The sequence below is a fragment of the Perissodus microlepis genome, chromosome 15, assembly GCF_051167445.1.
Source record: "Perissodus microlepis isolate ML-2025 ecotype Zambia chromosome 15, ASM5116744v1, whole genome shotgun sequence".
In the NCBI taxonomy this organism is placed as follows: Eukaryota; Metazoa; Chordata; class Actinopteri; order Cichliformes; family Cichlidae; genus Perissodus; species Perissodus microlepis.
This window is the reverse complement of record NC_140475.1, coordinates 8,155,244-8,167,301: the sequence shown is the minus strand read 5'-3', so window position 1 is coordinate 8,167,301 and position 12,058 is coordinate 8,155,244. Positions and strand designations below refer to the sequence as shown.

Genomic DNA, 12,058 nt, shown 5'->3' with positions numbered 1-12,058 from the left:
CCTGGTTGTTCCTGTGCTCATAATAACATCATGGTCTAATTTTACTATTAAGTCCAGGAGCAGATATGAGCTGAAAGCATACTTAAAAAAAATCTCTTTATTCAATGAAAAAACTGCAAGAAAGTACAAAGCAGTTGCGTGCTCAGTGGTAAAATGACATACTGGCTCTAATAAGCATAATGCTGTAATATATAATCAGAACAAACACATCACTAATTCAATTCGTCCAGAAGAATAGATCTAGGCCACAGCGTTCCTGCCAACCACCGTGTACCTCGATTTCAGGTTTTTTGGGAATATTACCGCAATCCAGGAAAATAAAGCACAACGCCACAGAAAAGCAAGAAGTGCCATTTAAATCTGAGCAGTAGTAGTTCAGCAAGACGCTGTCGCCATGGCGGCTTGGTCTGATTAAGCATTAAAATCTGGGTGTAAAGCGCTGATAACTATATGCACCAACTTTGAACTGGGACAAACGTGAGCTAAGAAAAAGGGTTGAGTTTCAGCTGATGAGTTGAAGCTACTTTCAGTTGCTCCCTGAATTTGTCCAGAAGAAGAACAGGTCTAAGCCACAGCAGGTCGCTCCATATGTTTGATTTGGCAGATTTTCAGGTTGGCAGTCCTTCCTGACTCAACCGGGCAAACCACTGCACTATGGAGCCACGTACCCCATGGAATCATGGTCAATATTTTAATGTTTAACATTTTAAAGATGTTTAAAATGAATACAAGTACATGTTAAGCATATTAAGTTTAGGTATATGATAAAATGTGTTATATATAATTAAGAATGCAATACACAGGTATATGGGTTAGCTTATTTTTAAAACAAAACATCATTCAGTCCTAGCAGCCCATTCAGGTTTCAGCGTCACATGAAGAGCAAATAACTGCTGATCATTGTGATTCTTCCTGTCTTGCTTGTGAATAGTGTAGTCTTCATGGAGACGGACATGCAGCGCAAACATTTAGCCTTCTGTAGCCAAGTAACACCCTCCCTCCCACTGTCTCCTGTTACAGATTCAAATATTGGGGATGGATACAAGAGGAAAAACCAAAATAACAACACTGGTCCGGCCGGGTTGAGTCAAACGATGATTTTAATGATCACACGCGTGGGAGATGGACACCGTACGCAGACAGCATCAGATCTCAAAATGGTGGAGCATTGATCAAACTCTTATAGCCTCTAGTGGCCCCCACCTAATCATAAAAGCCTAAACATTCACATTCTTTCTCTCACACAGCGCCTAGGCTACGACCTTGGCTCCCTCTTTATCTGCTCCTGCTGAGATGGGGCAGAAAACCTCTCCAGTATGTTCTGTTCTCTTCTAATCAGACAAATAAGGCGACGACTTTCTGCGAACAGTATTTCTTATAACTCAGCAGTATAATGCATCATAAAACAATATCATTCATTCACAATAAATCAGCAGTCTAATGTAATGCAAATCAGTTTAACAAATGCAATAGTTATCACCTTCTTCTAATTCAGGAGAATAATGCAAACTAAAACTACATAATAATTCACAATCTTTAATTAGGGGTCTAACATGGCATAAAATAATATTATAATCCCACACTCCACATACACATGAGGTTTGCTGGCTGAGTTTGCTTAACCTGCTTGAACTGCAGCATTTTCTCAGGACTCAGCTTCATCTTGGGGCTTTATCTACCACAAAACCAACCAGGCGGTGGAAAATTCCCTAAACCCAAACGTGACAGAAGGCTTTTATCGACAGGGTGTGAAACATGGCAATCAAAGAAAAAAGGAAAACCAAAAGCTTTTAATCTGCAAAATCTGGGACATGCAATAATCCCAGGTCAGTCTCTCTTGCTATAGGTCTCTGATTTTTGTCATGCACACACATTCACATTCTGCTCTTCAAATGGGAACTTGAATTACTTTTGTGTGTGTGTCTGTGTTTAAATTACTAAGAGAGAAGCTAAGAGAAGTTTTCACAGATTTATTGCGCTGGGTTTGAGCCAGAATAGGCGAGAGAACTGCTGTTGGCCGTTACTGTTCTCAGCACATACATATGAGTGTGAAGCCCCTCTGCAGGAGGCCTCTCACATCCCTGAAGCCAGCATGAAAACAGATTGCTTATATATTCTGCTAAATATTGCAGAAAACTTGTGGATATAAAATGGAAGGATGCCACCGTCGTTCCTTCAAGTGCCCAATAACTAAAGTGAAAGTTAAAGGCTCCCTATGAAAGTAAAAATGTATCGATAACATCTTAAACAATGATTTACTCATGAACCAAGCCCCTTTTTGCTATTTTTTTCTTATGTAATATAATTATAATGTTTAAGTATCAATCAATCAACACAGACATTAACATTTCCTTTGTTTTGTTTTGGTTTTTTGTTTTTTTTTTTCAAATGGGCATTGGCAGCGTTCTCAAAGTCACGTACAGCGGGGCGAGTCCTTCTACAGCGGGGCCTTTCCTTCTCAATGAAACCTTCACAAAAGGCAAGATGAAAGATAAATCCACCAAAAAGGGCGGAAATGGAGCAAAATGAAATAAATGCTGACTTACTGCGTTCCCATTCTGTTTCACACATCACGGCCATTTGGTGGGAGTGTATGCCAGTGGAAAGCAAGTAGCCTCTGACACCTTAGCCTTACTTTTGGATGGCATCCACTTTGACACTATGTTCTAGGAAGGCATCAGAGTGTGTGTGTGCAGGCATACAGCGTGACATAGCACAATACCCGGTCCCTAGCCAAAACACAGAGGGTGGGACCCACACCCTGGCTCTGTGGTAAGTGTCACATAGAGCTCTCCAGGGGACGTGATTGTACACACTTGCTAAAAGGATAGGGCCCCCCGCCTCCCCTCCTCCAGTGTGCCCACTTTTCCTATACTGGCACATCTCCTGAATTGAAAGGAAATGCAACATCACACGTAATTATCTGCATATACGCTGCACCACTGATCAGATGATTAGCATGGAAAGATATTATTATATAATCTTAATTGTAGTGGAGGTCACATCACTCATGTTTAGTTACCTGCTATGTAAAGTTTCTGGTACCCAGAATTTACCTTTCTAAGTTTCTATTAGTATTATTTTATATATCAAAGAGAAAGCATGGATTAGATGTCATAGATGGAGCTTTGGTTCTGTCTCTCCTCTTTTGCTCCTACCTGGCAGCTCCATAGTCAACATGCTTTGCCCAATACTATCCCTCCTCTGGAGATGTCAAAACCAACGCTGTCTCTCTAACTTTGTGTCCAAAACTTCCCCTTGAATGGTTGACCACCAGGTATTTAAACTTATCCACCATCATTGCCTCTACTCTTTGCAGCCTCTCCTTTCCACCTACCTCACTCCCATTCACACACACATCTATTCTGTCTTGCCTCTACTTACTTTCAGACTCTTATTTCAGGATGTTTTACATTCAAATTCTGGGAACTTATTGGATGTACTGCTGTGGAACTTTAAAATTTAACCAGTGCTGATCATCTCCCTTTTGCTGATTTGATCACCCTCAGTTGTACTACAGTTGGGTCTATATAGTGAGTTAATAGATGTAAGCACAATGACATGAGTGAACACGATAAACTATATTGCCAAAAGTATTTGCTTTGCTGCTTTCACACATACATGAACTTGGGTGACATCTCATTCTTAGTCCATAGGGTTTAATATAATGTTGGCCCACCTTTTGCAGCTTCAACTCTTCTGGGAAAACTTTCCTGTCCTCTAATTAATTGCAGAGGTTGCAGTCAGGACTCATCCATGTCTTTATGGACCTTTATGGAAACCCATTACATGAAGTGTTCTACACACTGTTCTTGAGCTAATCTTAAGGCCACAGTAAGTTTGGAGCTCTGCAGCGATTGACTCTGCAGAAAGTTTAGACCTCTTTTTTCTCCTGAAAGCAGCCACGAAAGTGTTTGGAACACCTGAATTTAATGATTTGCATGGGTGACTGAATACTTCTGGCAGTATATTGTATATTTTGATACCTTTCCAGAGGTATTTGTAGCTTTGGAGAACCACCTGTGCCAGCAGCAGCAGCCGGGATCATTTCCATAAAAGAAAACCATGCAAAACAGAACGTTTGGGGTTTATCTGACAATCATTAGTGAGATGCTTGCAGTAGCCTCGCCCATATTCAACTGATGTCAGTGCCTCCAACTTTGGACCCAGCAGTTTCGTGGTGCACAGTAGATAAACTGAAATACATTTGCAATGTGACATGCAGCAGCCAGTTAAATATTTAGTGTAGTACAATATTTCACATTCCCTTCGCTGTAAAAGAGTATCAGTATTCATCTTTGTCTCATAATCCTTTAAAAAATGTAAAAACACACACACACAGTACAGGTAGAGCACCAGAGAGCAATCGTCTCCATCAGCCCACTTCTATCTTCAAACACGTTGTCCAATAACCACACAGGAGAGTCTACTCGTCATTTACTCACCTCTCCTACGTCAGCAGCTAAGAGATAAAAACACGTCTGTGTCAAACAGTTACTTATGAGTATGTTTGCAGACCTTGAGGTTTGAACGGTTTAGAAAAATAAAGACAAATGATGTCACAAATGTACAAGAGACAAGTTTGTTTGTAAAACTGTTTCTAACAGTTCGATTAGACCAAAAATGCAGCGTTTTTTACCGTGTTACAGATTTTATTAAGACAATGACATCATTGAAAGTAAAGATTAAAAACAAACTGAACTCTACAACCTGCCATCATAACACACTGTTCTGACAAGATTCAGCTACACGTATTCAGTCACTGGGTTTTTCAGCCTGAAGCACATGGATACCTAAATGTGAATAACAAGATGACTGCATTTTTTCCCCTTCTTTTTAAATATCTTTATGTCATCATGCAGGAAGCATGACAAACTGTCTTTGGGGAAATGGCGATTCCTATATTTACAAATTGTACTGTTAAGTTTTGGTTGGCTATAGCGCACACAGACACAGATTATTTCTGAAGCTCAAGAGCAGTTTTTGTTGTTTTCATTTGCAAATTTAGGCTTGTTGACAATTCATCCATAAATAATGAACATAAACTGCAATTTCAGCAACTTTATTGGCAAATGGTGGCAAATTTATATTGGACTTGATTGTTTTCTTATATTTGTTGCTCCAGACATTTTTGACTTTTGTATTCTACAAATAAACAAACTTTCCTCTCTCAGTGCTTGATAGTGATACTCTTCACCTCTGTGAAGAAGTGATAGGAATCTTTTCCTCCCTCCCTTCCCACACCAGAGTTCTTCATTCCTCCAAATGGGAGGTTCAGATCTCTCACCAGCCAGCAGTTGGTCCACACCAGACCTGCTTGCAACCGCTGGGCCACCCTGTGAACCTTCCCCACATCCTTGGACCACACTGTGGCTGACAGACCGTAACGTACACCATTGCCCCTGGCAACAGCTTCATCCTCAGTATCAAAGGGGCTGATGCAGGTGACGGGACCAAAGATCTCCTCCTGCATGACACGGGAGCTGTCAGAAATGCCTGTGATGACCGTCGTCGGCATGAAGTATCCAGACTTGGTGCGCTGCGGGAGGTCCAGCTGGTCAAGCCCCTCACCGCAGTGAATTATGCCACCTTCTGATTTGGCCAGGGCTATATAGCTACGAACCTTTGGATTTGAAAGGAGACATTTCAAACTATAGCACATCAGAAATCGAAACAACAAGTGTTCAGTCACATTCTGCATTACATGTAAGCACCTTCTCCAGGTGTTCTTTACTGATGAGCGCTCCATTTTTGCTGCTGGGGTCAGAGGGGACACCAGTCTTCCACTTCTTAGCTGCAGCCACAAACCTTTCCAGGAACTCAGAGTAAATACTCCTCTCTACATAAATCCTGCTGGTACACAGGCAGACTTCTCCCTAAGAGGAGAAGAAATGGAGAAGATAAAAATGGAGGACTTCAGAAAGTTGTTTTTTGACAACCCACCTTAAGACAAAAAGTTGGGCTGTGATTACCCCCTTGTGGACAAACTATGTTATTACACCCTCAACACATACAGAAACTCCTGTTACAGATAGTCACCTTCATTTCATTTGCATTAAGAAGTTCAATGAAAGCAAATTTGGAAAAAATAAAATAAAATCCCTGTTAAGTATGTATTAAAAATGGACCTTCTGGGCTTTATTTTACAGTTTTTTTGCACACCGGCAATTTATACATATCAAATCAAACTCATCATGTTAGGTTGTGACGGATTCTGCAGTCTAACGTATATTTAAAACACCCACCGTCACATTTCAGTACATAAAAAAGATTAACTTTAACACTTCTAAACTGACAACAAACATTTCCAGCTATGATCTGGAGAGCATGAGATTAATAACCTTGTAATAAAGAAATTATTTCTTGAACTTTTCGTTCTGTAAAAATGTGCTTCACTGCTGCACATTCCCCAACAAATTTCCAGTTAAAATAACAATCTGTGGACACAGAAGCTCTAAAGACTCTCGGGCAGCTGTCCTGTCAATTGAGTTTATAATATATAAAAGCCAAAACTAAAAGTGATGGTACCCATAAATAAAATAAATAAAGCTAAACAGTCCTAAAGAAAAAAAATCCTCAGTCGCATTTTATCTTCACCTGATTGAGAAAGCTGGATCGGACGGTGGTCTCGATGCACTGGTCTAAGTCTGCGTCAGCAAAAATAATGGCTGGGTTTTTGCCTCCCAGCTCCAGTGAGAGCTTCTTACAGTAGGGGGCGCTCCGCTCGGTAATGCGCTGGGCAGTGGCTGTCGACCCAGTGAAGGAGATTAAAGGGACCTCAGGGTGACTAACAAGCGCGTCACCGGCTCTTGGACCACTGCCAAATACGATGTTGACGACACCGGGAGGAACACCTAAAGAGACGAAGACGATTGCAGACCACTGATTAATTTCGCACTACAGTGGTCCCTCGCTGTAACGCGGTTCACCTTTCGCAGCCTCGCTGTTTTTTTGTGTATTTTTCCTTTTTTTTTCCTTTTTTTTTTAACAGCGCATTGTGTTCTGCGTCCTGATTGGCTGAAGACAATTTCAATCAATCTCGTGCGGTGTCTCCTGTGCAGTACAGAATGCGTTCAGCTTGTCAAATTTAGATAAATCTTCGTTCGCTAGCATGTATGCATAGTATGTTTGTAAGTTTTCTCCCCAACAAACACAAAAATGTCGACGAAACGTTTTGCGCGGTTTCATTCTATAATACTGGTCTTATTTTTCTACGAAGTTCTGAACTTTGAGAGTGTTTAAACAAGAGAGCAAAGTGTGAAAATGTTCGTGCCTGTCTGAGAAAAGTGTAGTGAGGGGTTTTACAGCCTCAAAGCATCTATAATAATTGTAAAAAATAAAGTTGGCTCCTTCGCGGATTTCACCTACCGCGGGTTATTTTTGGAACGTAACTCCCGCAAGAAACGAGGGACCAATGTACTCATATCTGTTCATTATGTGCAGATTTAAAAAAAATACCTTAATGTGTTATGTTTTTTGTTTTTTGCTTTGCTTTAACTCCATCTGCATGACATTGCACTGTGGGTCCTGTAGTCCTACCTGCTTGCTGCATCAACTTGCACAGCATCCAGGCGGTCACAGAGGTCATCTCGCTGGGTTTGGCCACCACTGTGTTGCCTGCAGCGATTGCAGGTGCAATCTTCCAGGTCAGAAGGTACAGGGGCAGATTCCAGGGACTGATCAAACCAGCTAAAAAACACACCAAAGGCCATTTAAGAGCACATACACAAGACAAATGGGTCATCTGAAGGTTTCACTGCAAGCAGCCTAAGTGCTCACCCACTCCCACGGGGCAGCGGACAGTGTAGTTCAGGCAGCCCATGTGGTCCATTGGGCTGCAGTCGGTGGTGTGGTGAAGCATGGATGTCGAAAAGAAGCGGAAGTTGTACGCTGCCCGGGGAATATCCACAGTCCGTGCAGCTGTTATCGTTTTACCTACAAAGATTCTGAAGTGAGCATCAAAGGGCAAATGAAGCAGTTGCCTACACATTTTTGAGACAGAGTACAAGATTAGACATTCGTGAATCAGTATTTGATTAATAAAAAGTGATTTCTGAGCCACTCATTTCTATTCCTGCATTAGTGACCTGATTTCTAAGGTGGCAACATATAAGACAGTCTAAGCAACCTTGGTCTTTGGACTCAGCTTGTGCAAACTCCTCAAGGTTGGCCTCAATCAGGTGAGCCAGTTTGTGGAGGATCTTCGCTCGCTGCTCTGGGCTGCATGCGGACCATTTGGGGAACGCTCCTTTAGCTGCTGCCACTGCTGCATCCACCTGCAGGCACGAGATGAGGTATAAGCAAACTGCACAATTAAGCACGATCACGTCCAAGAATGGAGCTTGATTCCACTTTGAGAGAATACGCAGGATTGTTTAAGTGACATTTTATTGATACACTCTTAAAATCTTAAAAAGCTGATCCTTTATATTAATTTCTAAGGAGTTCAGAGGACTTAAGAATATTGTTAACTGCAATAATATGTACACGGATGCATTTCAACAAAACACTACATTTTTGAAGAAGGTCAAACATGAACAGCTGAAGTTAACTGATGTGTTTAATGATTACTTGATTGCTTGCTCTGCAAAGCTCAAAGGTGGCTTTTTCTGAAACCACATTTTATGCAACGCACTAACCTGAAACCTCAAACCTCATTCAGAAAGTTTGTTCTGTTCATCTCTTCAGTCCCTGACACGGAAGAAGTCCCTCGGATGAGTGACAAAAATTTCTCCTAGTGATAATGCAATGTCTAGATGAACACAATAGACTTTCTGGGACTTTCCTAACTGGATGATTGAGCATGCATCAAAACACATACACTAAAATGTACTAATATTGCTGAGTCAAAGGCCTTTAAATCTGACAACAGGATTTGTAATAACAAGCAATCCAACTCAAGGCAAAAAATATTCTTGTGCAAATGTTGTGATATTGCAGCTTAGAGCAGAAAAAAGAAATTGTATTTAAATAAGACTTCTGCAGCAGCTCTGCAGAAAGCTGTCAGTCCAGCCTAATGCAAACACACAGCAGGACTTATACAAACATGTCTAAACATATGCAAGGATTCATTCAAATCTCAACCTCTTGGTTTTGCAGATGGTTTTAACTTGATCCCCACCTCCTCCTTGCCACTGTCCGGCACTTTGCAGTAGACCTCGCCAGTTGACGGGTCGTAGGAGTCGATGTAACTCCGACAAGAGACGAACTTTCCTCCGATGTAGTTCTCCAGAACCAAAAGTGAGCGCTCTTCTGAAGTTTTTGACATGCTTGTTAATTACAGGCGCCAAAGTAACACCAGTTCACTTCCCAGAGAAAACGATGACTGCACGTACTGCTAACCTGACAAACACTGGGCCTCTAAAGGAGGGGTTTACTCTCTGATGATCCTATTGCCTAACTCTTTATCAGATCTTATTCACACAGATCTTTGAGCCTGAAAGAATAAACACTTTTTCTACACACAGTATCTTAAAGAGAACCTTAATTAATATCATGGCAATATGTCTGCTCAACACAAAGTTCAGATAGTTAAAATAAATGTGGCTTTCCAGTGTTCATGGACAATATTCGAGCATCTGAGTGACTTTAGGTGTGTTTAGAAAAACAGTTTTTTATGTTTTATGTTTATTCTCACAGGCTGCTTCATATATCATAAAACTGGGTGATCTACTCCTGCTGGTGGTTAAATGAATGAAGTGAAGCCGTTTTGTTTCAGAAAGACAGACACAAATGTCAGGTATGTGTCGCATGACACTATTTACTTGTCTATAAGTTTAAATGGACATTGCATGCATGGCCTCACAATTTGGATGGGCCTTGGAGGTCCAGGGCAGCCGAGGGATGTCACTGTACCCCCTTAGCTGAATTCTACTGATATACTTCAAATTATAACTATAAATTACACTAATTCATACTTTTTGGTCATAAAAAAGTTTAAACATCCACACCCCTCATAAGTTTTTGCAGCGCTAGCTCAATTTGATCATTCAGTTCACAGTTTAGTGCATAGGGCTTCTGAGGCAATCATGTAACCGGTATGACTGAGGAGGAGACCAAGAGGATGAATCTATGCAGGTCAGGCTTTGGGAAATACCCTTCATGTCTCTTTGAAACTAAAAAGAGGTCATTCATCAGCTTGTGTAGCTCTAAAGCATGACCCTACTCGCAAATAGCAAAGCAAAAGGAAATGTGTTGGTTCACAGTCAGCCGGCAAGTCCAAACGGTGAGTTTAGTGATACCTGGAGAAGAGATGTCTCTGCTATTTTGCCTTACAGACGGACATTTTTGCACCTTTATAACTGTGGCTATATTTCCGTGACTGTACAATGTGTACATGGTTGTAATCCAACACTGCTAATATCTGAACCTCAATGAAAAGATATAACTATGTGTTTTTTTTAAACAAAAACAAAAAACATTAACATAATTTACAGCACCTAAAGTGCTTTCAACTGTATTTGTGTACACAACTCCTTGAGGAAGTGCTGATTCAAAGGTGACTGCCCACGAAGCCATCACATTACTCATCCACTTACAGAGAACGTGATTCACTATTATGATATGAGCCAAAAAACTCATACCACTAACAAAAGTTCTCATCGTTTTCCTACTCCTGGTTTTTTTTTTTTGTTGGTTTTTTTTGCAGCACATATATTTTCCTGTAAGGTGAGTAGCGTGTCTGCGTAATGACCACTAACATCCTGTGGCAACTAAGCAACTTTCACGCTGAGTGGCTCACTAGTGCAGGATTTCTTCCTGAGGCCTGTGAATGACTTAAAGATCACTTACTGACATGGACACCAGTTCCATGAAGTTAAATCCCAAAGCATACATATACAGTTTACACCTATGTAGTTCATTATAATATTTATGTACATTCATTTATATTAATGTAAGTATCCAATCATCCAGTGGCATCACCTTGTACAGTTACTCACGTAGACATGATCAAAACAACCTGCTGAAGTTGACTGAGCATCAGGATGGGGAAGAAAAGGGATTTAAGTGACTTTAAATAGGGCATGATTGTTGGTGCCAGGCATGCTAGTTTGAGTATTCCAGAAACTGCTGATCTCCAGGGTTTACAGAGGATGGCCTGATAGAGAAAATATCCAAAGCAGCAGCTCTTTGGGTGAAAATGTCTTGTTGATGTTTATCACAATAACTCAACTACTTGTTACAATCAAAGTCTGCAGAAAAGAATCTCTGAACTCGCACATTGAACCTTGAAGCAGATGGGCTGCAGCAGCAGACCACACCGGGTTCTAATCCTGAGAGCATTGTTTAAAACCCCACAGCCTATCCCACAATTGTTACTGATCATGTCTATCTCTTTAGAATCACAACGTACACATCTTGTGCTGGCTGCTTCAAGCAAGATAACAACCAACAGGTTTTGCAATAGAGCATCTTTGGGATGTGGAGGAATGGGATTTGCATTACAGATTTGCAACTGATAAATCTGCAACAACTGTGTGATGCTATCATGTCATTACGGTCTATAAGCTGGCAACAATCACAAGAAAATGTAACAGAATGGACTAAAAGAAGATACTAAGAAGTTAAATGGTCATGGCCCGCATGCATTTGTTAACGCAGTGACAAAAACAATATAATGAATCATTGTGTTTGTGTTTGGAGAATTCTTGTATACTCGCTCTACAGGACACATTCGTCCTTTCATATTTCATCTCTTCAGCCGTTTTACCTCAGGGAACGTCACATTAGCACCTACGCAAAAAAATAACCACTATATTTCTGTTTTTTCCAAAGAGAAAAGGAGAATGGAAACTTAACTCTCATTGAACTCTCACCCTAAATTGTGCGCAATTAGAGGTGACAATGAGTAGGTTGTTCGTCAACATGCGTCAGAGCTTAAAAAAAAGTGTGTGTGGGGGTCACAATTGTGAGCATTTTGTAAACTTATTTCACATTATTAAGCCGGCATTTACATTCTAGCTGTGAGACTGTCAGGACAAAAGCCAAACTTTGTTCAACTTCACATGCAACACTTTTACTGAAGATGGCCCTTCGAGAAAGGTTTGTTTTTCTTGGC

General features: G+C 40.8%; 1 protein-coding gene across 1 annotated transcript; it reads right to left on the bottom strand.

The window, feature by feature from the left end:
• Window positions 1-1,002: 1,002 nt before the first annotated feature.
• aldh8a1 (aldehyde dehydrogenase 8 family, member A1) lies at window positions 1,003-12,036 on the bottom strand. Its single transcript, XM_084952766.1, has 7 exons — window positions 9,122-12,036; window positions 8,129-8,276; window positions 7,780-7,935; window positions 7,540-7,689; window positions 6,598-6,854; window positions 5,715-5,876; window positions 1,003-5,623 (listed from the first exon to the last, which is right to left on the bottom strand). Exons 1-7 carry the CDS (start codon window positions 9,266-9,268, stop codon window positions 5,171-5,173), a joined length of 1,473 nt encoding a protein of 490 aa, XP_084808892.1. The 5' UTR covers window positions 9,269-12,036; the 3' UTR covers window positions 1,003-5,170.
• Between the last annotated feature and the right edge of the window lie 22 nt (window positions 12,037-12,058).